Source organism: Drosophila simulans, chromosome 3L (genome assembly GCF_016746395.2).
Source record: "Drosophila simulans strain w501 chromosome 3L, Prin_Dsim_3.1, whole genome shotgun sequence".
Lineage (NCBI taxonomy): Eukaryota > Metazoa > Arthropoda > Insecta > Diptera > Drosophilidae > Drosophila > Drosophila simulans.
In genome coordinates, this window is record NC_052522.2 from 5,686,764 (window position 1) to 5,713,449 (window position 26,686).

The 26,686-nt window shown below is 45.1% G+C and overlaps 6 protein-coding genes across 14 annotated transcripts in view; 2 read left to right on the forward strand and 4 right to left on the reverse strand.

Moving 5' to 3' along the window:
* Positions 1–16: 16 nt before the first annotated feature.
* On the reverse strand, positions 17–2,161 carry LOC6739618 (tektin-1). 2 transcript variants are annotated; one of them, XM_016174313.2, is made up of 4 exons: positions 2,028–2,161; positions 1,734–1,914; positions 1,153–1,665; positions 17–759 (listed from the first exon to the last, which is right to left on the reverse strand). In XM_016174313.2, the coding sequence occupies exons 2-4, from the start codon at positions 1,904–1,906 to the stop codon at positions 180–182; spliced, it is 1,266 nt and encodes a 421-aa protein (XP_016030573.1). In that variant the 5' UTR covers positions 1,907–1,914; positions 2,028–2,161; the 3' UTR covers positions 17–179. The 2 variants fall into 2 exon arrangements, with proteins under 2 accessions (XP_016030573.1, XP_039149406.1); XM_039293472.2 differs by having other exon boundaries at positions 1,734–1,910; positions 2,028–2,048.
* Positions 2,162–4,270: 2,109 nt separating this feature from the next.
* LOC6736921 (ribosomal protein S6 kinase beta-2) lies at positions 4,271–16,440 on the reverse strand. 2 transcript variants are annotated; one of them, XR_006541821.1, is made up of 11 exons: positions 15,936–16,440; positions 13,555–13,595; positions 12,745–12,871; positions 12,557–12,688; positions 12,359–12,492; positions 12,105–12,296; positions 11,929–12,019; positions 11,622–11,870; positions 11,452–11,559; positions 6,374–7,166; positions 6,065–6,273 (listed from the first exon to the last, which is right to left on the reverse strand). XR_006541821.1 is itself a non-coding variant. In XM_002083732.4 (10 exons), the coding sequence occupies exons 1-10, from the start codon at positions 16,044–16,046 to the stop codon at positions 5,986–5,988; spliced, it is 1,473 nt and encodes a 490-aa protein (XP_002083768.2). In that variant the 5' UTR covers positions 16,047–16,440; the 3' UTR covers positions 4,271–5,985. The 2 variants fall into 2 exon arrangements, 1 of the variants encoding a protein (XP_002083768.2); XM_002083732.4 differs by lacking the exon at positions 6,374–7,166 and having other exon boundaries at positions 4,271–6,273.
* Positions 7,202–11,309, forward strand: LOC6736923. The gene is made up of 3 exons (XM_016170919.3): positions 7,202–8,963; positions 9,786–10,979; positions 11,039–11,309. The coding sequence occupies exons 1-3, from the start codon at positions 8,576–8,578 to the stop codon at positions 11,206–11,208; spliced, it is 1,752 nt and encodes a 583-aa protein (XP_016030575.1). The 5' UTR covers positions 7,202–8,575; the 3' UTR covers positions 11,209–11,309.
* Positions 16,441–16,722: 282 nt separating the features above from the next.
* On the forward strand, positions 16,723–17,868 carry LOC27209237 (uracil phosphoribosyltransferase homolog). Of its 2 annotated transcripts, XR_005544039.2 has the most exons (3): positions 16,723–16,964; positions 17,030–17,623; positions 17,704–17,868. XR_005544039.2 is itself a non-coding variant. In XM_039293849.2 (2 exons), exons 1-2 carry the CDS (start codon positions 16,723–16,725, stop codon positions 17,571–17,573), a joined length of 786 nt encoding a protein of 261 aa, XP_039149783.1. In that variant the 3' UTR covers positions 17,574–17,868. The 2 variants fall into 2 exon arrangements, 1 of the variants encoding a protein (XP_039149783.1); XM_039293849.2 differs by having other exon boundaries at positions 17,030–17,868.
* On the reverse strand, positions 17,771–18,767 carry LOC6739620 (mitotic spindle assembly checkpoint protein MAD2A). The gene is made up of 3 exons (XM_016174312.3): positions 18,581–18,767; positions 18,354–18,500; positions 17,771–18,292 (listed from the first exon to the last, which is right to left on the reverse strand). Exons 1-3 carry the CDS (start codon positions 18,651–18,653, stop codon positions 17,889–17,891), a joined length of 624 nt encoding a protein of 207 aa, XP_016030577.1. The 5' UTR covers positions 18,654–18,767; the 3' UTR covers positions 17,771–17,888.
* A 205-nt stretch (positions 18,768–18,972) lies between these two features.
* Positions 18,973–26,686, reverse strand: part of LOC6736924 (protein vein) — a 31,377-nt gene continuing 23,663 nt past the window's right edge. Inside the window, exons 2-6 of one of the 6 annotated variants that reach the window (XM_016170133.3) lie at positions 23,725–23,902; positions 23,513–23,640; positions 23,160–23,268; positions 22,269–22,318; positions 18,973–19,114 (exon numbers count right to left, since the gene is read on the reverse strand). In XM_016170133.3, the coding sequence (XP_016030579.1) occupies positions 19,074–19,114; positions 22,269–22,318; positions 23,160–23,268; positions 23,513–23,640; positions 23,725–23,902 (506 nt within the window). In that variant the 3' untranslated portion in view covers positions 18,973–19,073. Of the gene's footprint in view, positions 19,115–19,437; positions 20,504–20,914; positions 22,319–23,159; positions 23,269–23,512; positions 23,641–23,724; positions 23,903–26,686 lie in introns of those variants that run through there. The other 5 variants (XM_039293845.2, XM_016170132.3, XM_039293844.2 and 2 more) reach the window with 5 other exon arrangements.

The window sequence follows — 26,686 nt, forward strand, 5'->3', positions numbered from 1 at the left end:
CAGTAAAAAGCCATAGTTTTGGTAACTGGAAATCGAAAGTGAATTTCAATTTATTAAGTAATTTGGGATCGAACACGAAATGCACATGCATCTAATAATTAGATTTTAATTTGATTATTGGTGGCTGGGCTGTGTGGCGACTACTGGACTGGTGCTGTACTGGATGTAGTGCTGCCCGACTAAAATGTTTGGTACTTCAGGGCCTGTCGCAGGGTCATGCAGTCGACCTCGTCGATCTTGCAGGTGTTCGCCTTGATGTTGATCTCCTCCTCCTGCATCACCTGGACGTGCATCAGGTAGCGCATGGATGCCTTGTTCTCGTTCAGCTTCTGGTTGAGCTTGCACACGGACGCCTTCAGCGCCTGCAGTTCGTTGTAGAGCGCATCCTGGACCATGTCGCAGGTCAGCTCCAGGCCAGGACGGTGGGCGCGATTGCTGAGCCGCGTCTGGCACAGGGTAATGGCCCGCTGCTTGTCCATCATCTCCTTCTCCAGCTCGGTCATGTTGCGCTGCACCTGATGGATGTGGTCCATGGTGTCCTTGTGCTTGTTCTCCAAACACTGCTTCACGTGCTTCGTCTCCGAGATCCTTCGCTCGAAGGCCTCGTTGGTCCTGTCCGTCTGGTTCTGCATGTCCTCGCACACCTGCTTCAGCAGCAGATCGATGTAGGCCCGCAGCTGACCGGCGGACACCAGCGCCTTGGCGTTGGCCTCCAGATTCTCGTACGTCTGCGCCTGCCACTCGGTCAGCGAGAATTGGCTGGGGAAGGAAGAGAAGGGGTAAAGGCATGGTGGAGTCATGGCAACTATCAGGTCGATTTGAGTGGTTGCAAATAAATCACTTAATTCCAATGCACTAAAATAGTCCCAGGACAACTCTTTCCAATATCACCTAGGAAACTGCGGTTTCATTGTTAGGTTTGACCTTCCTCAATTCCATTCCTAACTGAAAAGGGGAACAACTACTTGACTTTGTAATGGAATTTGTACAAATCAAATCCTTTTAAACTTCTTGTACTGATGAACACCGAATTGAAATACCCTAACTAACGCTTAAAAGTGAAAGAAAAAATTTAAAATCGACCTACTTCATCATTCCCTAAAAAGGAAACCCCTACATGATTGACATGCAACCCAGTTTGCCAACACCTACCAATGCTGTTTGGACAAATCCTGTCCCTTAGCCAGGTCGTGCTGGAACTCCTTGAGCTTCAGGTTCTTCTCGTCGATGGCCAGTGACTTATCCTTGGCGGCCAGATCCTGATCGAGCAGATAGATGGCGGCGCGCAGCTTGCGGATCTGCTCCTCGGCTTCCTTGAGGGCGGCATCGGCCAATCCCTGACAGCCCTTGATCACCTTGAGCTCACGGCGCAGCGAGCGGTCCACCTCGTCGTCGCACAGATCCACACCGATCCGACCTTCGCGAAGGATCAGGCACTGCTTGCAAATGGCCAGCGACTTGTCCTTCAGGAATTCGATGCAGTTCAGCACGCGATTGCGATAGGTGTTCAAGGCCTCATCCTCCAGGGCGGCGGTCTTCTTCTGGCGATTCAACTCGTCCACCAGGAATCGGATCTCGCTCGTCCGTTCGCGCATATGGTGCTCCACCTCCCGTTGCCAGTTCTTGGTGGTGTCCTTCGTTTCGTCCACCACGCGACGCGACTCCCTGCATAGAATAGGGTCACCAACTTGAATCCGCTCCCAATGAATCCGCCACCCGCCCGATATACTCACTCCACGATCCGCTCCGCCAGCTTCTCCTGGTCGCAGGTGATCCGAAACTTAATCTTGTTGTTATAGTCCCAGTCCTCCTCGGAATATCTGGGCGGACACTTGGCCACCGGACCCAGGTGCTTCCCGGCCAGCTGCAGGCCGCTTATGCGGCGCGACTTCAGGTTGGGCAACATGTTTCTGTCTAGGATTAGGTGCGGTTAAGATTGCATAAGAAGTATATAAGAAATGTATGCAAGGAGCGCTGGGTAAAAAGTGGAACTGTCACTGCAAATCTCTACACTCGATTGTACCCACCTGGCACACTTCTCTGGAGACCGGGCAGGAAATCGTATGTACCTGGCTGGCTGGCTGCCTGGCTCGGAATCTCGGCCGGAGTCGGACGGAGGAGCTTCGCTGGCGACCTGAGTGGCCTGCCCTCCGCTCCCGCGGGCATGTTAAATCGATTCATGCTAGGGAATTTACGGTTGCCTAGCGGTATTTATTGTTATGTTGCTGACTAGACCCAGCCCCCACCCCCCCAAAATTTAGCATACACTGCACAAAAATGGGGTGCTTAACCTAATACTGTGATGCATCTCATGATAATCGTGCGGGTAGTAAGATTGATGATTGAGAAGCACATAATGCCCCTATTTTTCAAATTGTAGTATAATATGTTATCCTACATGTTTTCAGTTCCTAGCCTCCAATTCTCTCAGTGTACCAATGCCATACGACCGTGTGCATGTGCTCGTCCAATGCGCTTGTGCCGTGTGTCACCTGGCAGTCAGTCCAATTGGGCACACAGCGCTCAAATCCGGCGAAGGAGCCGCCGGCGGTGCCGCCAACTGCTCCTGCACGTTGCGGTCCCGTCTTACGGCATGTCTATAAATAGTTTTCCACCTCGGGGGGATTCCCCCTCTCAACCGGCGGCTGCTCCTCCTTGATCGATTTATGCTAACATACTTTCGCTTTTGCGCCTCCGTCTTTTGACTTGCAGGCGGCCCTTCGAACTTTTTACTTTATTGCAAAGTTTTTGCCATTAATTATGCTAATCAATTGCCATTTGCGTGCCCAGGTGGGAAAGGCTAAAAATAAAGAAACGTCGATGATTGGTTTTGGCATTTGAAATGGCAGCGTAAGAAGGGCACTAGCATAAATAGAACCCACTGAAAAAGGGAAGAAACTAATCAAACAAATAATAGTTACATTTAAATTTCCTTTACAAACTCATAAAATGTTTAAAACTTAAAAGGTATGAGTTAATAAAGGGAAATTTATTAATTAGTTCCCGTCTTTATTGGCTCTCAAACCTCCTCGACACAGTTTGAGAGCCGCTGACGAGCCCCCATTTTGCTTGACGGCGCTTAAAAGCTCCCAAAGCTTCGCATCGAGACCTCCAAAACAAGCATTTCGTTTATATTTTTTTTGTAAAATTAAGTTTTAATATATTACGATACACATTTGCCATATACATCTTTTATATCCACATAGTCGCATATACGCACTGCGCTTACAGCTAAACGATAGAAATGTACATTTTAATTAACTAGGATCTCTGGCTGTCGACGTTGTAATGCTCGCTTTGTATCTTTCGGATTCTCGAGTTTCGTGTTTCGTTTGGCTTCAACGATCTTATGGCTTGTGGCAGCTCTCATCCAGAACTTCTTATCGACTGGGCTATTTTGGTGTGTGTGCAATTAGAGCCGCTTAAGTGGGCTGTCAACAGATCTGGCCACGCCCCTTCGGACAGTACTTCCGCCTACGAAATTCAAAATAACTATAATCAAGCCAGTGTGGTTTTTTTGTTTTTCATGGCTTATGAACAGTGAACTTTGGAACTCTTCGAATTCTATTCTGTAGCTTCATCTCGGGGATGAGTTCACTGGTGATTTTTAGGTAATTAGTTAGTTCACCACCTAGCTCTGGACTGTACACTTTTGGGGCACTTGGCCTGAACCGGAACTCGGTTCTTGGAGGAGCTGCACAGCTGCACCCTGGCAATGTGAGCTCTGAACGGCAGATGGTCTGTGCTGGAGGATCTGTTTCAATTGGTTAACTTGGCTATCTACGAAATTGTGTAACGCTCTGCACTTAGTGTTTCTGCTGTTTTGGTTTCGCCCATGATCCTGGGTCTGGTTTAAATTCATTTACTTGCGATTTGTTTGTTTATTGTAGTTGGTAATATAATTTGTTGCTAGTTTCTCGTTTCGTTACTTCTTGCTTCCTCTCGGGTGTAGGCAGTGTTTCTTTCATAATGGGTTATTTGTTCGATAGATATTCTCTTCCGGTTCCGGTTTCCCTTTTTTTCTTTGTTGTTTTGTTTTAGATTTTTGGTTTTTACATATTTCTTGGCTTTAGCACATGGCTCTGTTATGTCTACTAACAATGAAAATAAGACATTTCCGTCCACAAATGAAAACAGTTTCATTTTTGGTTTTTGTTAGGGTTTTTGTTTTTCGTTTCTTATATATAGGAAATGATTGTTCAATTAAATACAAAATACATTTAGCAGTAAACAAGACCAAACACAAGGACAAATAAGTGTACAATGAAAAAAATATATGTAGTTATATATTCTGTTTCCTAATTTCTCGATTTATTTTTTAATAGTTTCTTCTTTATGTACTTTAGTTGGTAGTTTATCGTTTTATTAAGTTCTTTATTTGCATCGCACACTTTTTTCAGCTGCTTGTAACAAAAATAATTGCTTCTGAGGTATTTATTTTTTGTTTATATAAATATTCTTTATACACATAACCGTTTTTAGTTTTAGGCTTTAGTCGCTTTCGTTTTTCATAGTTTCTCATGTTTCCTATTCCGTTTTATTTCGGTTTCCGTTTTTAATCTGTAGTTGTCTTGTCTTTTTAAACAATTCAAAGCACCTTTTGATTATATTTGACATCTTAATTTTTTATTTCTGTAGAGATTTAACATTCTCTCATTCCTTAGGCAAATACAAAAAACATGATTCAGATTGCAAACTGAAACGGAATATAATCAAAGTACATTAATCGATTGTATACATTTCTCATATCTACCCATTTTGTTTCGGGTTTTATTTCTGTTTTTTTTTTTGTTTTTTGTGGTGGCAGCGTTTAGCTTCTCAGTACGCGGTATTTACTTGTTCCATTCTATTGGCTTGAATCCAGAAATGCAACTCAAATCGAATCGAATTAGACCAATTGCATGGAGCTGACTAAAAACAGAGGCGGAGTTCCTCGGGGGGTAGGTCATTGAATACAAATTGGCTATGCGAGCAAGTTTAGAGTTGGGCCCAATGGAGTTTTGGGCCACTCCTTATAATCGAGCTGGGAAACCTTTACTTTACGTTATGTACTTTATTTTATATATATTATAGTTTACTCTGTAATGCTCTAGTTTAGTTTATAATTTACAATTCATTTAAGTTTGTGTTGTTGGCTACGCTGCAGTTGTCCCTAAAAACTAAAGTCACTATATGTCTACCGTAGGTGTTCGAAATGACAAAAACAATTGGAAAACTCTTCGACAACAATAAAAAATAGGCTGTGAAGAACGCGACGCTTCTAGCCGGAGTTATTACACCCGATCAGTGCGTGTAGATTTCTATGTAGAGCTATCTCGCAAGAACAGAACTTTTTCGCGATATTAATGGTCTGCTGCTGTCTGTTTCGATTGGCGTTAAATAAGTGTAAAATGAAAATAAAGTGTTGCGTGTACATTTGAACTAAGTTGTGTAAACCTTTTTGCCTATATAAAACATAAGTGTAAGTATAATCTTTATACATAAACACGGATAGGTTTCGGGGCTGGGGATCCGGGTCGGGTACCATCTCTCTAGGTGTATGTATATAGTAATTGCTATAGCATATGCTTATGTGGATGTCTCTAACTGTAGTATCTAGGTGTATCCAAAAACGAACGCTTTCCTTCGCGTAGCACAATCATCTTCTCCGTCTGCCTCATAATCATAATCATAAACATCGAAAAGCGCGATCCGAGCGCGCTTCTCTTTAACAAAAACAATTTCGCGCACTGAGGTCATGTGCTCCTCGTGCTGCTCAGCCTCCTCCTCCTCCTCTGCCACCTCCTGATGATCGTCCTGCTCATTCCGTATCCTTAACCAAGTTCACACTCCACATACGTCATAATAGTAACTGTCAATTTCTGTAATCTTTTGCTGTTTTTTTTTCGGGGTAGGGAGAGGAAGCTTATGATGCAGTTGCTGGGTTGCGACGGAACGGGACGGGATGGGATGGGTTGGTTGGTTGGGAAGCAATCGCTCCAGCCTTTAGACCATCGGCAGACCCTGCACGTCCATCATCTCGTCCTGCGCCGGCGAGGGACGCGGCGCGAATGTCTGCATGTGATGCGGCGGCGTGGCCCGTGCAAACATCCCGGAGCGCTGCGAATGACCGTGCATGGACAACGGCGCATTGGCGCCCACATTGGCCGATGGGAACTGTAGGCGGAAGCTGCTGTCCGGCAGCTGGCGAGGAGTGCGTCGTGGGGAGCGTGCCGGCATCCGGTTGGCCCGATGCATGTCCTCCAGTATCGAGGGTGCAACGTAGGTGAAACCCTGCGAATAAGGAGAAAGAAGAAAAAAACACAATGAGCACCTTGAGTTGCTTGCCATTTAGAGTGTGACTCGATGATAGCTCCCCAAATCCCTGACCCACTTGCTCCACCGCCGTGTGTGTGCGCAATTGAATTTGGATCGGGCAACTACTGCCGCTCGCGCTAGTCCAGCTCGATTCGATCCGCATCCCGTCTTGAATACTAATAATGCCCTCGCCCCACTGGCTGTCGGAGCAGGGATTATGCAAGCCGCCCGCCAAAGCCAGAGCCAGAGCCAGAGCCAGAGCTGTGCTCCATCGATGTAACACACATTTTACATAATTTTCCAGACCCGCCGAGGAGCGAGAGACATTCATTAAATATATATGCCTTGACGAAATCCACCGGCAAATGCAATAAAATAATTAAAAGCCGCCGGCTGCCGTGCGTTCATCTGTGTAAATTCCCCCGGCACGGAGGCTGGACACAAATGCGTGACGCCGCTTCGAGAGGAGGAGAAGCTGAGCTCCGCGACTTGGAGCTGCACCTGTCACCGCCAGGTGAAATGTACGTGAGAGCACAGTCGCGTTAATTGGAACCGCGACCGACTGCTGACCCACTAAGGCGTTATAATAATAATTCGAGGTGTGCCGCGCAAGCCAGCGAAGCGATGAGAAAGTTTTCCATTAGCCGCAATATGTTCTAATAGAATCCCAATTGCGGTCTGGATCAGGTGCGAAATTAATCCATCCGCTTCTCGGTACGGTTTTATAGCCTGGAGCTTGATCTCTCACGCGTTGATTGGCCAGGCATCATTGAGCAATTATCCAATTTGAGATGTGATAACCAGAAAGGCAGTTCTTGCTAATGGTAACAGTCAGCTCCATGGCAACCAGTTTCGTTTTGTAGCGAAATCTAAGAAAGTGGTTTTCTTTAATCTTCACAAAAATCAGTTATGTTATAGATTGTTGTAATATAAGCCGCTGTTATGACTTGACAAAACATTTGTTTGTTTAACTCTTTAGCACCTAATTACATTCCCATTTTGCGCTTCCCAGAAAGCTTCTGACTTTATATACACCTCTTCTCCAACTTGTTCATAAAAAACTACGTTTCCGGCTGTCCAAAGACTGGAAAACCTTAATTAGGCAATATTTAACGTCACATTTAGCCCACTAATCCCATAAGACCATAAGCAAAATACACTTTACACAGCTTAGTGAGCCCAAAAACAGCGAACGAAAGCAGCTCAAGGGTCGTTCGACTCGCCTGGTCTGGGCCAACTCAGATGTTTGTAAACAAATAAAACAAAACGCGGCTGAGAGAGGCGGTGGGGATAAAGACCACTTGCTGCTCGGTGCGCAATTGGCTTGAAATGCAGCACGGCAAAGAGAGCGAACAAACCAAAACATAGAGCCGAATCCCGAATCCACCGACTTGGCCACCTGGCTGCACTCATCGCCAGTCTCACAGAAGCGCTCAAAGCGTTCGGTCAGCCCAGCCAAGCGGAGTCCCAGCCAATCCAGCCAAGAAAGAAACAAACAAAATAAGAAAGAAATCACGCCGAAGAAAAGGCGACTTGGAGTGACTTTCGTGCTGGAGAAAGGCCTAGTAGACCCACGGCACATAAGCATATCTGCATTTTTGCAAGCCTAGCACAGCAGTCACAACCGACCAAAACGGCCACATTTCACTACCGATTATTATTCATTATGCGGTGACATTGATTCTTGGGGCCAACGTGCATTGTCATCGCTGGTTCAGGGCTATCGGGATTACCAGTTGGTGGACCCAAAAACCAGTTGAAGGGCAACGAGACCAGCAGCTGAACGCCGAGAGAAACTCGGCGCGCATGCGTCCACGTGCATAAGTCACTCAAGCCCATTGAGTCTTCTCTTTGAGCCTTTCCGTTGGCCAACTGGAGAAACTGGGTCGAGAACGAGACTTGGCCACATGCTGCTCAAACTGTGGGTGCGCGGAAGTGTTAAGTTGGTTGAACAAATGACAATTGCATCACATAACCAGCCGCATAAAAGGCAACATAAATGCGCTAACTAACTAACCACAATAAACGAAAAATGTGTAAGAAACCCATGGGTAAAATTGGCAAACGTTCGAGTTGTGTGAAAATAATAACAACGCGGTCCAGCCGATAACACAAAAGCCACGCTTTGTTCGCGAATCGTGGGTAAAAAACCAAAAACCGAAAACCGAAAATCAAACAACGCAGCTAGCCAATAAATAAGCACTAGCCAACAAAAACCAATAATACAAGAAGCAAAAGTAATATATAAAAGAAAATCGTAGTGGGCAACATTCGCGAAATGTCCAAGCAGTTGAAAACAAATTCACTTTCGTTGCTGCATTGCCAGGCAGCGCTGCTGCTGCTGTTTTGTGTGGCAGCGCTGCAGGCACAACAGGCGCAGCAAATAGTGCAGCAGCAGCAGCAGCAACAGCAACTGCCAGCTGGTGTTGCAGCGACGACAGCCGCAACATCGCCTGCCAGCAGCAACATGAGACTCTTGAACGCAACTTCAGCTGGTGTCGCCGCCACTTTCATCGACAACACCAGCAGCAATGCCAGCAGAAACAACCACATGGTCCAAAACAATGAAAATCCCGCCTCCTTTGAGCAGCAACAGCAGCAGCAACAGCAGCAGCAACAAGCTACTGTGCAATATGCACATATATCGCCATCAGATAAAGAAGTAGGTATGCATCAACCAAAACAACAATGGATGTGACCAATCGCTATGTGTCCAAGTGGTTCCATGATTTACATATTTGGGTAGTTATATTTTTGCCAAACAAGGGATAGTATTCTTTGGGTTGCAGATAAGACTTGAAATCTTAAGAATCAAAGGAAACTGAGTAATATTAACAATGTGAATCAACTGTAGAAAATTATTCATAATGAAAGCTTCTAATATTTTGATTTCTTATATGCTTATTAAGCTCTGTTTGTATTTATGTATCCACCTTGAAATCACTTCACATAATAAGAACGATTAAGTTATCATTTAGGGCGGCGTAATGCCACTTTCATACACTGTTTACCCATCCCACTAATTTGCTTTCTTTGTGTGACCAAGAGAAATTTCCGTCACGATTTAGTTGGACGACTTCATCGTTTGGCAGTCGCCCCATCAGGCGGCTCAGCAAGTGCGTATTTATATGGAACAGCGGTAGCCGGACGAATAATGGTCGGCCCACCTCGGGTGCCATTAAATGTTGCGAATTAGCCGTAACAAACATTACCGCCCATCTTGCTTTCGGGCTGGCAGTAAGGGCAGTGGAGCGGTTTGTGGAGGAGCAGCACCTAGCCAAGCAAACTTGATGACCGAACTTCGAGTGTGAAAGTGAAATTTATTACACTTGAATTTGAGAAACGAAAATCAGAGCTAGTACAGAGCAGCGGAAAGGGGGCGATGGCCGAACGGGTTGGCTAATTCCATGCGGTTCGAGGGGCGCTAATTAAAAGCCAAGCTAGCCGTGCTAACCGTGCCTATCTGGGGCCTTTCCATCTCATTGCAGTCGAGCGCCTGATCAAACAGTGGGCACCGATCGTCTGGCTGGCGCCGGAGGAGAAATTCATGCCGCTGGGCGTGGAGGAGTTTCTGCAGTATGTTCATCCCATGGACAAGGATAGCAACTTCCGGCCAGGAGTTCCGTTTCGAGAGTATTCAACGAAATCCCACCTGGTCACCAACAATGAAGTCCAGGAGCTGCTGAGCAACGACAAATCCTTTCTGTACGGACGAAATCCTAATGAGAAAGCTGTGCCCATCTATGGAGTGGTCAACTTGTGTCCTTCGACGAGGGCACCGCCAATGCCGGTTGTGCCCACACCGCCACCCACTACCACACGAGGCGTCTACATTCCCGTGTCCATTGATCCGCTGGAGGAACGCAATGACACTATTCGGAGATCGTCCAGGCTGTTCCCACTCTTCCAGCGAGTTAAACGGGAGTCCCCAACCGTGGCCCAGTACAATCAACTCAATGAGTATGAAGAACTCGTGATGGAAGCTACACAAAAGCCCAATGTACAGCAGGATTCCGAGCCAGATCCGGAAAACGGAGTACCAGTGAACAATTTTATAGCCAACCTGGCGGACAATGTGAAGTTCAGCGGCGGCACTGATTCCGATGACAATCTGGAGGAGAACAGCATTGGCCAGGCGCCCGAAAAGGAGGAGGGCTCAGGAAAGGGCAAGCTGCCGGGTTTCCATGTGACATACTGGATGTTTTATCCCTATAGTCAGGGTAAGACCATGTGCACCGTGAGCTTGGGTCCTCTGGGAAGGATTCCCTTCCCGGCTGTGTATGGATATTGTCTGGGCAATCGTAAGGATATCGGCAGCCACGTGGGCGATTGGGAGCACATGAGCCTCTATTTCAACGGCGATGCCGAGCCGCAGGCCATGTATGTGTCCGCCCACGATGCGGGAGCCTATTACAGCTATAACCGGTTGACGGGATCCTTCGAGTTCCGACGCCAGGAGACGCGCAAGGGTATCTTGCAGCGCCCCAACTTCCCCAAAACGGTGACAACCTTCAAGAACCATCCAGTTCTGTTTGCCGCCAAGGGTTCACATGGTCTATGGACCGCGCCAGGAAAGCATCGCTTTGTTAAGGTGGCACGCCTTTATGATATTAATGGATTCGGAACGCCATGGAATACTTGGAAGGCCGTGGACATAAGCTACGAGAACCTGAGATCCTATGGTAGGAAAACCTTTATACTTATTTTCCCCATTGCTAAGCATTTTTATCTTTTCCAAAAGGTCGATCGCTGGTGCCGGATTGGCTCACATATCGCGGCAAATGGGGTAATCCCCAGAGCCATTGCCATCCCTTCCGGCGGATCGGTTTGAATTTCTGTGAGTTTACGGATGGACCCACGGGAATTCCCCTCAAGGAACCCCACTTTCAATGCGGTGCTGATTATCGCTAGCGACGCAGTCGGAAAATAGGACCCTTGCCTAGGCTTAGTCTAATGTTTAAAAAAGTATTTATTGTGAAAACCACCCAAAAAGATCCCTTAAAGATTAAAAATTAATAGAAAATATAAAATCTTGGAGTGCTTTCTTAATATTTTAGCCCTGGCTTACTAATACAATTTAAAATTTATACACTATGGTTGGACACAAGTCCCTTCCAAATCCTTTTCTATACCCCAATTTATTTGTCTACTCACTTGGAAAATTAAATTGGCACTTTCGCTTAGCGTCGTATCATCAGGTGAATCCACTGGAATTTGTCTTGTGAATCTTGTATCGAACTGTGAGACATCGTCCTCGCTTCTCTGTTGTGTTAAATATTCACTAGCATTAACACTTGATTTCATTTAATTTGAAAGGCACTTACCAAGAGCGGTTTTATAGGCGGTTCGAGTCGTCTGGCGAGCACATCGTCCCAGTTGACGTGCTTGAAGAATGGGTGTATTTGGACAGCCGCCGCATCCTCGGGTCCGCTGCCAAGGCGCTGAGGTTCCTGCCGCTTCATCAGGCGACGCACCAGATCCCTGGCTTCGGGTGTGAGGTAGGCTGGCAGATTGAGCTTGGCTTTCAGAATGGTCTCGATGGTCTTCTTGCGATTCTCGGCGGTGAATGGTGGCTAAGCGAATTCAGAAATTACACAAGGATTACCAAATACTACTCGGTTATTCACTTACGACTCCTGTGAGCATGTCAAACATGAGAGCGCCCAGTGACCACCAGTCGACTGCTTTGCCATGGCCACTTCTGGTCAAGATTTCAGGTGCCCTGCAAGCGAATCAAATACACATTAAATTTAAATTCGGTAACCGAATTGGGAGATAAATTGAAAGAGGCTTGCGGGCGCACGCACATGTACTCAATTGTGCCGCAGAAGGTGTGGGTGACAATACCCTCTTGTATGTGCTCCTTGCACAGTCCGAAGTCCGTGAGCTTTACGTGTCCCTGTGCATCGAGCAGTATGTTCTCGGGCTTCAGATCGCGGTAGATGATGCCCAGTTTGTGTAGATGGCCCAAGGCCAAAATGATTTCGCTTAGATAGAAGCTGCCAAAGAGTGGGAGCACGTTAGAATTTGTCTGCATAGTCGTTATTCAATTAAAAGCTACCATGTGGTATCCTCCAAGAAGATGCCCTCACGCTCCAAATGCATGAACAGCTCTCCGCCGCTGAGATATTCAAGTATAAGGTATAGTTTTCCGTCTGTCTGGAAGGCATAAACTAGCTCCACTATGAAGGGATGCTAAAGGAGGTAGAGAAATGCTGTTAAAAGGAATGGGAAGACAACAAGCCGTGACCGATCGCACCTTGACTGCCTCGAGTATATTGCGCTCGGCGCGGGTGTGTGCTGTGTCCTTTTGATTGGTCACAATGGATGCCTTTTTGAGCACCTTCATGGCAAAATATTTGTTGGCATCTCGTCCAGCGGTCTTGCGCACCTGAAATACCCAGAATATTAGTGATCCGTAACCCGGATTAGTGTATATTTACTTACCTGAAATACTTTGCCATAACCGCCTTTGCCAAGGACCTTCTTGAGCTCAAAGTCCTTGGGTCCCAGCTTGATTTTACCTGGATTAACATTCTCCTCGCAGAGCTGTATGGTCTCCTGGCCCTCAGTGCTATTAATTGGGAATAGGGAATTGGGTATTGGGGTTAGGGGACTGATTTAATTGTTGTCTTCTGTTCTGTTCGATGGTGTTTGCGTTTGTGTCGTCTAGCGTGGGAAAGGAGCAGCCCACGTGCTATAAATAAATCCCATGGCGTGCACGCGCCAATCGTCACCTCCATTCCGGTCCGTGCAGCTCCTCCCTCCCCATCCATTGGCACTGGCACTTCCATTCCCAACCAGCTCTCGCATTATTGCCGTCGAGTGTTTGCCGTGAGTCTTGTTTACACACCGAACTAGCTGGCTCATTGAAGAGGCGGCGGCCAGGGGCCAAGTGACAGCTAGTTGGTAGTCAATAGCAGTTGTAAACACTTCTGGGTCCGTCCGTTAGTCCGATAGTCCGTCTATTGGTCCCTTATCATCTGGATTTGTCCAGAGTCGACCAGGCTGAGTTGCGTCTGGCCGGGATCAGGCTGTAAGCCAAATCAATCATATCATATGCTATCACTGCCGTCGTTCGCAGTGTGTAAACAAGTCTGAGCTGATAATTGGCAATTTGGCTGTTCATTTAGCTGCTGCTCAGCTGGCTGGAGAGGAAGTCCGATCCGATCTGGCTCCCTATCAACCCCGCATTCCCAGAAAGTCACGTCACAGTCACGTCCTCCGATGTGGCGGCATAGCACTGGCATTACTCACTCTTGGTGCAGATTAATACACAATTCCGGTTCTAGGTCAACCTGCAAATGCGAAAGAGAGACGGAGAGGCGTGTGAGTGAGATGGCGTCTACTTGCGAGCATAACTGCTAGCGGTATACATGCGAAAAAATCAACAATTAATCATAGTTATTGCGAACTTGGGAGCAAACAGCGGAAGGGAAAGTTACTCAGCAGCGGGCATCAACGAAGACAAAAGGCCCTAAATCTTACAGATACTTCAAAATCAGCATATGCCAGCAGTAATATGTATGTGATATGTATGTGCCATAAGGTCTTGACCCACAATTTTAATAAGCTTTTAAATATAATAATAGTCCCTATCTAAACTAAACTATCAATAAAAATAGCACAAAAATCAGTTCTAAAATGGGAAACCGTATATTTTGTGCTTCCATATTTTCTTGTTGCATGCTTAATCCCCATTCGGTGCTGCCCCACTTTTCAGTTTCGTTTTAAGCAGCGGCAGATTCCGATGAATGGAGAGATCGCATCGGAGCAGACAGGGGCTCGCTCTGGGATCTCGGATGGCATCCGTGTCTTTGGAGTCTGTGACGCCAGTGAGTTTCTCCACCCTTCGATCTGCCCACTACTCACACGAAGCTATTCCGTATTTACACAGAGAGAAAGAGCGTGGCATCCACACAGATGTACATTCGTACACTTTCCGCACACGCACACACACCTTTCGCTTAATGACAAACTAAATTTAGAACTCGGAACAATGCCAAATAATCTGCCGGCGATGCTGGCGCTGTTCCTCGTCCCCTCCGGGTCCATCTGCCGCCCCCTTGGACGCGGCTGCTCCAATCGGGGGAAGGCCACAGTTAGGGGCGTCAGAATCAGAAGAATCAGCAGCAGCCGCAGCCGCCGTCGTTCTCGTCATGCCTAAAATTTGTATAGAACATTTTTGACTAAAGTTCAATTGAATGGCGGCATCGGAATAGGAATCCGCATCTCGACATCTCGTCGCGCAGCACATTAAAAACTGGTTCACCTCGTCAGCGTTGGCGGTGAATTCCAATTAACAAATCCATCATAATTTATAGCGCTCATACAAAGTCAGTGGATGGGCGAAGGGAGGGGTGTGCGCGCTTGCGTAAATCAAGTAAATCGACAGGTCTTGGAAAAGGTGTGCGATACGGCAGTGATAGGTTCTTATCAACACCCAAAAGACTTCTCCAGCTAGGTAATTCCCCCGGGCAGACAAAACCAATTATACACGAAGGAAAATTATGATTACCCAAGAGCTATTCTCACTTTCTAGTAGAGTATTTCGGTACTTTTAAGCCATTACTTTACTCAATTTGTCTAAAAATAAATCAATTGACATCATAAGATGACGGCATACATACATTATTGCTAAATTGACTATATTTTGGGCCAATATGGAAGTTTTAATATTCGAATGAAGAGTTTTAGAAACTTGCATTATGGCATTTATTGCGACTAGTATTGGATACGGGAAGTAATTTGAGCGCTTAAATACAAACTTATCAATTTAAGAACCGCTCATTAGCACAATTAGTAATTCGGTACATAGATCTAGCCTTAAGTGCCAGCAACAAAAGTGCCATTACTTAATGACCTCATGGGTTTTAGCATGTAACAAACTAATATTTTTTTCCAGTGCACTGTGGTGCAGTTACAACTGGTTCCGTATAGCACCACCCCAAACACGACGCTTTGGCCCGATCGCTCGATTTCGATCTCGATCGCCTGCCTGCCCTTTCCTTCCATTTTGTTGTGCTCCCTTATCGGCGCGGTGAGGTTTTTCTCATTTTCTAATTTTATATGGCACGCTGATAAGGAATTTCGTTTTCTAAATGGAAGCTAAGACTCTTGCGACGGTGCGAGCGAGTCGGCGATCGTTTTGGGCCTCCCTCTCCCTCGCACACCACCTTTGCAGTTGTTGCATTATCAGCTGAGACAGGGGCGGGGCAGGCAGGGGGCTGCCATGGAGTGTGGCGGGCAATTGGGGCTGATTAGTTTGAAGGACACCACCACTGGCTTCGATTGGCCCATATCAATCGAAGGTGGTTTCATAAGGAGGTTTTCTCTGATCGAGTCGAACTTATGGTACAATGAGTGAGTGTACATGCGCTGAATAATCGGCGACTGGACTGAAACCGAATGACGCCAGACATTTGCGCAGCAGATAAGCCCAGTTTGCAGGGTGTGCGGCTGGTGGATATGCTGGCTCGGGGGTGTGGAATCGGGATGCCCAGACGAGCGAAAGGAAAACTGGCAGACAAAGCGCAGAAAAGGTAAACAAAGAGGGAAATTGTTGCTGCGCAGTTTGCATCGGAGGATGGTGCGGCACGCATTGGCACGGGATGGCATGGAATGGGGCTATGTCTTACGTCGTCCAGCTCGATCCTGTCGTCGTCGGAGTCCCTGGCCTTGTCGTCCTGCAGTTCCAGGTCGTGCAGCTCCAGGTCGAACAGCTCGCTGGGATCGCTCACGTCCGCCATTGCGTGCGTGTGTGTGTGTAGGCGAGTGCGATTCTGTTTGGATATGGATATGGGATGTGGATCGCCGCTGGTCCGCTCCTGAACTGGGCGCTCCTCTTGCGGGGGGGCGGAAGCGCGTTGGCGATTTATTTTAGTCTCTGGCTATGCGTCCTCTTGTTCAGCTGGTTGGTTCAGATGGAACAGTACAGAACAGATCAGCAGCGGTGCCGATTTCGTGGCTTTCGTCGTGGCCCGAAGGTTATTGTTTATTAGTTAATGGCAATACAAATACACACACATGGGGCACACGCACCAACACTGCGACGCACGCACAACGCACCCACACTCACGCACACAGACACTGTGCTCAATGCCCTGCCCACGCGCGCCCTTTGAGTCCGCTGATGTGCAAGAAAACGTTGTTGTTCGCGAACGCCTAATCGCAATGCAGTAATCAGTAATTAAAATGCACTTTTTTCTTTGTTTGCGAGTGAAACACGAGGTGATTTGCTGAGTGTGGCCAGTCGTGCGCTAACTGCCAGTTGCTAGAAATTACCGAGACCCATCGAACGGCAATGCCGTCACAAGTGTGACCGCAGCAAGCCAAGCACGCGATAGTAGAATAAAGACCTACGTACAATTCTTTTAATTTATTTATTTTATGTAGCCAGTAAAATAGCAACCAAATAGCCGAGTCATGCGCAACGGCTCACCCAGCAGCAACGGCTCCCAGTCGGAGGAGGGCAGCAGCTCCTCGGATCACCAGCAGCCGCAGCAGGAAGCCCAGGAGCAGGAGCAACAGCTGCACACTCCCACGCATGCACATGCCGCGGTGCCAGCTGCCACATCGGAGGAGATCCTGGCGGAGTACGGCAGCAACCTTAAGCTACTCGAGTGCAATTCCCAGGTGGCCGAACTGCTGACCATACTGCGCGACAAGTAGGTGACGTTGGGGAGGAGGAGTCAGCAGCGTAGTAGCCGTACTACAAAATTCTACCCCCCAGGAACACCACGCGCAGCGACTTCAAGTTCTATGCCGACCGTCTCATCCGGCTGGTCATTGAGGAGTCGCTCAACCAGCTGCCCTACACCCATTGCGATGTGGAGACGCCCACTGGTGCGATTTACGAGGGTCTGAAGTATCGCTCCGGCAACTGTGGCGTGTCCATCATCCGATCGGGAGAGGCCATGGAGCAGGGACTGCGCGACTGCTGTCGCTCCATTCGCATTGGGAAGATCCTGGTCGAGTCCGATGCCAATACGCATGAGGCCCGCGTGGTCTATGCCCGCTTTCCCGATGACATCGGCAGCAGGCAGGTGCTACTCATGTATCCCATCATGTCCACGGGCAACACTGTGCTGCAGGCGGTGAATGTGCTGCGGGAACACGGCGTACCCGAGAGCTGCATCATCCTGTCCAATCTCTTCTGTACACCCATGGCCGCTCGGACCGTAGTGAATGCCTTTCCGAAGCTGAAGATCCTCACCTCCGAGCTGCATCCCGTGGCACCCAATCACTTTGGCCAGAAATACTTCGGTACAGACTAGATACTTGGGTCTATCTCGCAGACTTGACGACTAAGCGCTGCTTAGGATAGGTAGCTGTCGCCCAGACAAACGCCCTTCCTGCGTTGCGCTCCACTAACAAATGCTACCCTCTCTCTGTTTCGTCCTCCAGATTGCATTTGAGATACAAATACAAATAGACGACCCCTGCGGCCAACCAAACTACTACTTAGCAACTGTTAGCTTTTTACAACTGGCTTTTAATGCAACTCTCAAATACGTTACGTTCGTTACGCACTATTGTAAATATAGAAACGAAATAAATATTTAAACATTAGGATGAGGCGGTATTGCCTTTTAAGTGCTCATCTTGTAGTTGACCACGGTGTCCACCTTGTGCAGTCCTGTGGAAAAGGAGCGCAGCTGGACGGCCTGCGGATTCTGTATGACAATGGCACCCGTTTCGTCCCATTTGGCCGGTAATTCGGTGTTCTGCAGCGTGTGAATCATTACGTCGAAGGTGCAGATGCAATCGAGCAGTGGCAGATAGCTCACGGTGGCCGAGATCTGGCGCATAACGTCGCGAATCTCGTTCTGTATGCGACTCAGCTCCTTGGTGGTCGTTAGCTTGCTGGGATCACTGATATCGCCATCGCCCAACTCGGCCTGCATATTGAAGTCCCAGCACTCGAGCACCTCCTTGGTGTGGGCGTTCGTAATGACCATAGAGATCTTGTTGATCATGTTCTTCGAGAGCCATTCTATAGGTGAATACAAACAGTGGTCATCTTAAACTTGCCTTTTTCCCAAAAGACCACTCACCTTCAGTTTGGCTGAGCACGTTCTGCAAAAAGGTCTTGATCTTGGGATCCTTGGACATTAGAATGGTCAGGCCATACTGCTGCGTGTTGTCAAAATCTTCGGCTGGGTAAATTCCGCGTTGGAATAGGATCGAATTGATGCCGTACTCTATTTAGGAAAAAAAAGGAACCACAGACGCCATTGCAGGCGGACTTACAGACGCTTTCGTGGCGCAGCTAGCTACTCACTCAGGTATTCCACAATAATCTGAGCGGAGCCCTTGAGTGTGATGCAGTTCTTGGTCGCCTGGGCAGTTGCCATTTTGATTAAAGTCGATTTAAGTGGGAGAAAAATTAACAATTTGCTAAATTGCCGCTATTTTTGAAAGCTGTTGACTAACAGAGATGACAGAAGCTCGATATACATTCGATGCGTTCGTCTGTCATCCATCGATAAGTATCGGTGGGTGTGTTAGCTAAATTCAGTATATATTTATATTTGGTGTGTGTGCTGGCTATGCGACCAGGGATGTTGGAACCAGGGATGGCTAACTCCGACCAGTGCTGCCAAGCAAATTAATTAAGGGCGGGAAATTTGATTTCATTCATTAACTACCGCAATAAAATCAAAACACAATTATTGATTGCAACAAATTGAGAATTTTATTGGCCATCCTTGTGTAAACTAAATCTAAGCATGAGATCCATTTCTGAGCGCAAAAGTAATTCCGCGTGGTTCGGCCTAATGGGTTCCATCCGGTTCATCGTATTCCTGCCAAGAGACTAAAACAAGACGAGACTTTGTTAAAGCCACAACAATAGAGGACCCAGTTAATCTATGCTATCCAAAACCTAGCTCGGTTCGTCAGAGCCTTGATTACTTTGCCCTCGGATTTGTTGGTCGTGTGACAGAAAAGTGCAGCAAAAGCAGATCAGCAAATCATAAACGAAGTACAAGAAGCCACAGAGAACAAGAACAGAATATCAGACCAAATCAAAAAGCAATCGATGTTTGTAAAATGTGAATTATTTGCAAGTTTTTAATTAAGTTTTTTCTTACGCATCGTTTTGTTTGTTTTTGTTGTTTTTTTTTTTTCGTTTTTGTTTGTTTAATGTTTTGTTTTAAATTAAAATTAAACTTTACATGGTATTTTTGGTATAAATCTTTCAATAATTAAATATATAAAAAATTTGCCACTTAACATAACTAAAAATAATCTATACGCACTTTCTTGCTTTACGCCTAGCCATACAAACTGATGTCAACATACACATTGTGAAAAAATAAAAACTAATTTGCCATTTTACATATTTTGGTGTTGAAATTGCGCAAATCAAAAAACGAGGACAAATAAAATAGTATTTCGAAATTAAGTAGCTCCATGGTGTCTGTGTCTGTGTGGGGTGTTTGTGTGTGTGTGTGAGCTTATAGCTAGAATTACGTTTAATTTAGGTGTAATTAAATACAATAAATTACGGTTAAAGAAGGGCTTGCATTACCTTAGTTGAAATGTACACAAAACTTATCGTTAGTTAAAACGAGAGCTATTTACAGGATTTATTACAAAGTTCTCGGCTACGTCAACCTTTGTTATCATTTTAAAATTATTGTCTATGATACAACAACAAAAGCGCAACAATGTCAAAGTCAGGGTCGAATCGGTAATGCTTTGCTCTCGAACTTTGAACCGCAAACTTCGATCTTAGATGTTATATGTGATATATTTCGTAAAATAAATAATTTAAAATTCTGCTCAGCTTTCATACATCCGATTTATACATTTAATATATTCTGTCACCGTGCACAAGAACAAACGTAGCTAAAGTCAGTCTGGATCTGGAACTTTTCGCTCGGGAAGAAGGAACTCTAGGCGAGGGGAATTGTACGAATTTTGAAATGTTTTCTGTTTTCTGTTTTCGGATATGTATTCTTTGTAGTTGCAAACTTTGAGAACGGTGATGGGTTTTTGGGCATGGTCAGCTGGTGCAACAAATTCTCTAATTTTTTAATAAACGTAAAAAATTACAATTGTCCACGTTTTTGGAGTGCAGGGAGTTCGATTTTTTGTTTTTCGTTTTGTTTATAAAATCATAAAAATAATGAAACAAAATTCTATGCATTAATAGTCGTTATTTAAGGTATGTATTTGGCCGTAGATTGCAACAAAATATCTGTGAAGAGATTAAATTATAAATAAAATTAAAAATTAATCTTTCAGTTCTTCATTTACTGCTAACTAAAAGCTGGCTAACACCATTTCCACAATTAGGGGCAACTACAAGCATCAAATTGCGCTCTCAAATGAAAAAATTCCATGCAGAAGGATATTGAAGAGAAGGTCTTTAGCAAGAACTACTTGAAAATTAGTGATTTGATATATGCATATATATATTTTTGGTTCATTCGAGCTCAAGATTTCACTTTGCGTGGAGTTTACACTTAAGGAGGAAACGAGCACAAACTAAGGAAGTAATAGTGAACAGAGTTACCCAAATCGGAAACGCAGGAGATTAGTTAAAAGAAAAAATACAAAAAAAAAAAACAATCACCAAATAAAAGAAAACGAGGAGCAGAATGAAATTGTTGGTTTGTTTGATTTGATTTGAATTGGGTTCTTTCCGGTGGATTTTTTTTGGTTTGTCAAAATCTACAGCCAAGTGTTAATGTCTAATAACGAGTAGTAACTAAAAATAATTGGAAATCATAAATTCTAATGGGTTATCGAATGTGGTTTGTTTTTAATATTTGCAAACTACAAATAATAACACTGAAAACAAAACAAAATTCAGTTCCCGTTTCAAATGTTTAGTCAGTTCGATGCCTTTGTGGGTGAGTGTTTTTTGTAACTAACTTGCCAGCGTTTATGCGTGTTGATATTCGTGTATCTAACTAAGAGAGCCTCTGTTGATTTTTATCGTAAATCTGGATATTCATATTCATATTGTGTGTGAGGGGTTGAGTAAGTGTGGGCTGAGCCAAAGGATTCGACAAGTTTCTCAGTACTTTGTGGGGAAAAGGTCCTTTCTTAGTCAAATTTTCCTGTTGTCCGGTGTCCGTCCGCTTGTCCGTCCGTATGTCCGAGTTGCTTAATTATTTTGTTTTGTTTTGCTGTTTTTTGTTTTACATTTACTTGTGGTTTTGGTTGGTGTGGTTCGTGTGATGAGTGAATTGAAATTAAATTAAGTTCCTATGTAAACACTATTTAAAATAAACCTTCTATAGCACCCTTTGTTTTTATTCGTATTTATTTGCATTCTTCTCGTGTTTAATGATTGCTCTTAATATGGTTTTTAGTTTATAAAATTATATATATTATGAACAACTTGGTTAGTTATTTATTTCGTTTACTCTTTGTTTTCATTACTAAGACTTTACTTTGTTTCTTTTTGGAATGTGTTCTCTAATAAAACTTTTAGTTCGTCGTTTTACAAAGTGACTGATGATAGTTGGGGGTTCTGTGTGTGGAGTGTCTGTGATTGGGTGTCTGGAGTTTAGATTTTGGTCAGATTCTGCATACTGTTTTTGTACTTTCTGTCTGTATGATTGTGTGTGGCTGTGTTTGTGGCTTTATCAACTATATTTGGTTTATTTCACTTTCTCTGTTCTCGGATGTTTTGCAGAAAGTTTCAATGTACTAGGATTGTTGTGAAATTTCGTTGGATTTTCCTTTCTTCCATTTTAGGTTGTAGTACTATGTAGATGGATCTGTTACGTTATCGTATTGCATTTTATAATATTTTATGTTATTCGTTATTTTGGTATGGGCACTGAGTTCGGTTTGATTGATTTGATTTGATTTGATTGGATTCGGTTTAGGTATTGTGTATAACTCGCGTTTGACTCGACTCGCAAAACAATCGATGCTATAGAAGTGCCTATTTTAGCAGTAATAACCTCCCTGATAATTTTTGCATGATTCGGGAGAGCTGTACCTACTGTCGGGCCATTTGTTCTCGCAACGATTGCCGAAGTATTCGGTTGGGCACCTGAAAAGACAGACAAGATTGGTTGCACATATTTAGTATAGATCGTATTTTGTTTTCGAAACATTATTATATTTAAGGAATACACAAGTAGGGGAAATCGAAATGGCCATGAACTGCGGTGCAGCATTTGCTTGACCACTCAAAGATCCGGTCAAATATAAACAAAAGAACAAACAAATTAAGTGTGTGGCAGCGAATTTCAGCAAAAACGGAAAGTGCGGAAGGAGTGGGATCAAAATGGAAATTCATTTCCCCCCTCACTCCTGCGACCGCATCTCAAAAACTGGAAAAAAAATACCCATTCGAGATAGCGAGTGAAATGCGCTTTTTTGGGATCCGATTGGATCGAATCGATTCATCGCTTTGCGTGTGCACACTCGCACTGCCAGATAAAACGAGGCGCTGAAAGACATTATTCACATTGCATACACACACGCCGGCAAGTGGGCCTTTGTGGAGTTCTCCACTCCGGCCACGAATTTTGTGGCCTTTTAATTGCGCCCCCCCTCCTCCGGATTGCTCGGTTGCCGAGCGTGTAATGTGATGCCAAAATATTACAAGATACACATATTTACATGCCGTCTTATCAGCTGTCACATGAGCGAGGTTTATCAAGCGAACCACTTGAGTTTTGGGATCAGTTGCGAGGAGTCTAGCTCGACTGTGCAGCAGGATGCATCGAATGCACAGCGAGAAAATATCATATAAACTAATATTAAACTAATGAAATATTTAGGGAAAAAATGCACATACGTACAGATATGCACACTTCGAAGTCTTGACAGATGGTTTTATTTATTTTAAGTTCCTATGAAGAGTTAGATAGCAGGGCAGTACTAACCTACAATAGACCTCGTTGATGTCCGGGATCATCCTACAGGTGCCATTATGGAAGCAGTAGTCGAAGTTGCAGGGTATGCCCGAGGCTGACCGGTCCGTCGGAAAGTGAACTGAAATGGAGGCGAGATTTGATTATTTGATTTACAAGGACTTGACGTAGGTATTCTATATAAATTTAGCTGAATCAAAGATGTGAAACATAACATATGTGGCCATAAATAACAAGTGAATTGGAGCATACCGAATTGGCCGCAACATAACATCGACATACATTGATGCTTGTTGCAACACCCACGCATCACTCGCAATGGACCGACCATCTAACATACATATGTACATATGTATAAGACTCACCTGGTGAGGCCTTGATCATGATGCGGCGCTTGGCGATCGCCTTGCTGGCTTTATTCTTGGCCCGGCACTCGTACCTGCCCGCATCGGAGGAACTATTGAAGGAGCGCACTATTAGCTCGGAACGTCTTCTGCGAGGGGAGAGTGTGGGTGAACCCATACAAGGAGATGTTAGATATGTGCACTTCGATCGCGGACACTCACTTAATACTCACTTGTGATGCTTGAATTGGTAAATGTTGCGCTTGCGGTTGATGGACTTGTCGTCCTTGAACCAGGTGACCTTCGGCGGCGGCTGACCCGACACCTCGCAGACGATACGCAGCTTCTTTCCATGCTTGATGATGGCTTTACTCGGCTTCGAGAAGATCTTTGTGACCTCTGCGTTCTGTGCTGTAAGAAAGACCAGGTAAACCATTAGGCCATGCATTTCGCTTTCCGATTTCGATGATTTCCCCTATTTCGGTGATTTCCAGCTTCAAACGTTTTGGGAAAATCAACAAATACGGCTGAGTGTGTAGATAAATGAGGAATTTTCCACCTGCCCACCCCATTGAACTTTAAATTATTTTCGTAGACAGCCGTAAACAAAATAGCAAATTAGAAATTACTCGCATTCCTCGCGAATTTTCCCTTGTGTTTTTATGATCGTCGCGTCTGTTTGGTCTTTTTCATTCTAAAGTTGCCTGGATCGTTAAGTTGAAAGTTGTCTGGCACTTTCGAGAGGTGGAAAAATTTACGGTGGCATGTTTGTTTGCAGCACAGATGACAAGGATCCTATAGGATCTTTATCAATCCATTGTTCTAAAGGCTTCTTTTTGACCAATTGCAACCTCGAAACACGTGTCTCTACTTTTACGCTTTTTATTAAATAGATTTGGCCCCAGTTGCGGTTTAAATATATATTCATTTGCAAGTTACCCAATTAGATATTAAAAGAGTCACAACAGACTGACTCATCAATGCCGACAAATTGGCAATGAAACTTGTGTCTCTTCTTGCGCAGCGCGATTTGCCACTCCCCCGCCCGCCGGTGAATGCTTAAATTAGCCGGCATATCACGTGTCTGGTGGGCGGGGGCGGGCATCGTGGTGCATGGGGGCGGGGCTGGGCTGTGCTGTCTAAGTGCTCGTCACATGCTAATTGAGACCTGCGTGCGCTGTCCAAGTGATTCACCAGCGGCGGTGATCATGGTGATCATTCATCGATCGGTGGATCTATTTTGGTTTTGGGTGGGTGGCGGTACGAAAGTGCACATCCATCGAATGAAACACAGCGATCGTTATGCAATTGGCAGGGAATACGAAATATATATTCGCAGTCTATCTAATACTATATCTAATTCCAAGCAGTCTGCAAAGTCTGCGCTGATTTAATGCCCGGCAAATGTTAATTTATGCGATGAGGATCGCGTGGCCAGACGAAGCTGTCCATATGGATATACGTACGTATATTGTACATATAATGTGATTTTAAATTCGAAAAAGTACACTGTGAGAAAGCGACACGCAAGCATGGATTTCGAGACAAAGAAATTATCAAATTCCTTTCAAGTGTTTGAATAAATAAAACCCTTTGCAAAAAATTCAAAGCTCAATTTTGCAGTCTTCGGCATTTATGTTTGCCAAAGGAGTCCCATATTTTGGCAACGCTTTTCTTGCCAGTGTAATTATTCGAAAGGTGTATTTATTCTATAACATTTTGAGTATATTAAAAGATAAATTATTGTTTATAATTTATGTTTGGCCCAGCGTCGGGCCATAAAGCAGCATTTTAATTGTGCGCGCCACTTTCTCACGCTCCCAAATTGTGAGGCTGCATGTGTGTTCGTGCGTATCTGTGTGTGCGCATGGGCCTGTGTGTGAGTGTATCTGTGTGTTAGCGCTCCGAAACGTCAACTCACAAGTGTCCACGGCACACAAGGCGATTAAGTATTGAAGGCACCCAACACACCGGCACACGCAAAACAAGTTGACAATTGTCATGAACAGCTCCTACTTCAGATCGCTTCGCACCCCTCCCAACTCCTACCACATATATGGTATATGAATGCCCCTCAGCGGTTCCCGCTTTGATTTAACCAGAAATCCCAGCCAGAATAATAAGATGAACATTTTTATTTGCCATCTGCGTGTGTTTGGTTCGGCCAAAAATTGGCATATCATATTGCCTCGACCCCGCCGCCCCCGCCGATCTTATTATGACTTAATTATGCGCTTAAAAATATGTGCTCTCTGTTCGGGCCATTGGTCTTTTTGGCTACACTCAACAAAAAAACACAGTTTGGTTTGGAATGTAAATAAAACACGTATCTATCTATAATGATTTGTATTAACCGCGTAGTAGCCAAATAAAGTAGTTTAAAAGCAAAGATTTGGCAACGCAACAATCTGCTTCAAAATAACATCCTATCGGGTTTTATTTTCCGTGTAGAAGTGTATTTCGCACTTTTGATTTGGCAATGTCAATTGATGCGGGGGGCAAAGGATGAAGGATAAAGGAATCGAACTGAAATCCGATATCCTGCAGGCGTTCCGGGCGCATTGGCCTCTCGGGTGGCCCTGTTTTTGTGCGTTTGCTGAGTGCGTCAACAACTGTGGGCCAGTGCCTACGTCAAAAAGGCTGGTGTGTCGCGACGCGCTTCCGGAAAAGTCTGGCAAAAGTACAAGTGCCACTATGGAAAAGGAAGCGCTGCCAAAGAAAACGGAGGAAAACTGTCGGCGCTGTCGCCTCGCTGCCTGCTCCCCAATTTAGCACACAGACAGCACAGCGACAGGGAGCATTAAAATAACTTTTCATATTTCAAATAATATTTTTTTTTGCATTTCATTTCGGGGCCGACGCGCTTTTCCTCTCGAGCGTAACGCCGCCGCCAATGATTCATGCAAATCCATCAAGAAAAGCGGTTAACATTAGGGGGGAAAAAACGGGCAACTTGGGGCGATGGGGCGCCAACATGTGGTTACCTCAGCTCAGCTCAGATTGTCGAGCGAAAATGAAATTAAGTCGCTTTGCATTGAATTAATCAGCGGAATTGCATGCGACACGCCGACTGGCGCCATCTACCGGGTCAAACTGGCTGCTGTATATATAGTCTTTTATATTCATGCAATATTCACTCCATTCATTCAAGCGATTGCAATTTACATAGTCATTACCACGGCGATCATTGTTCCC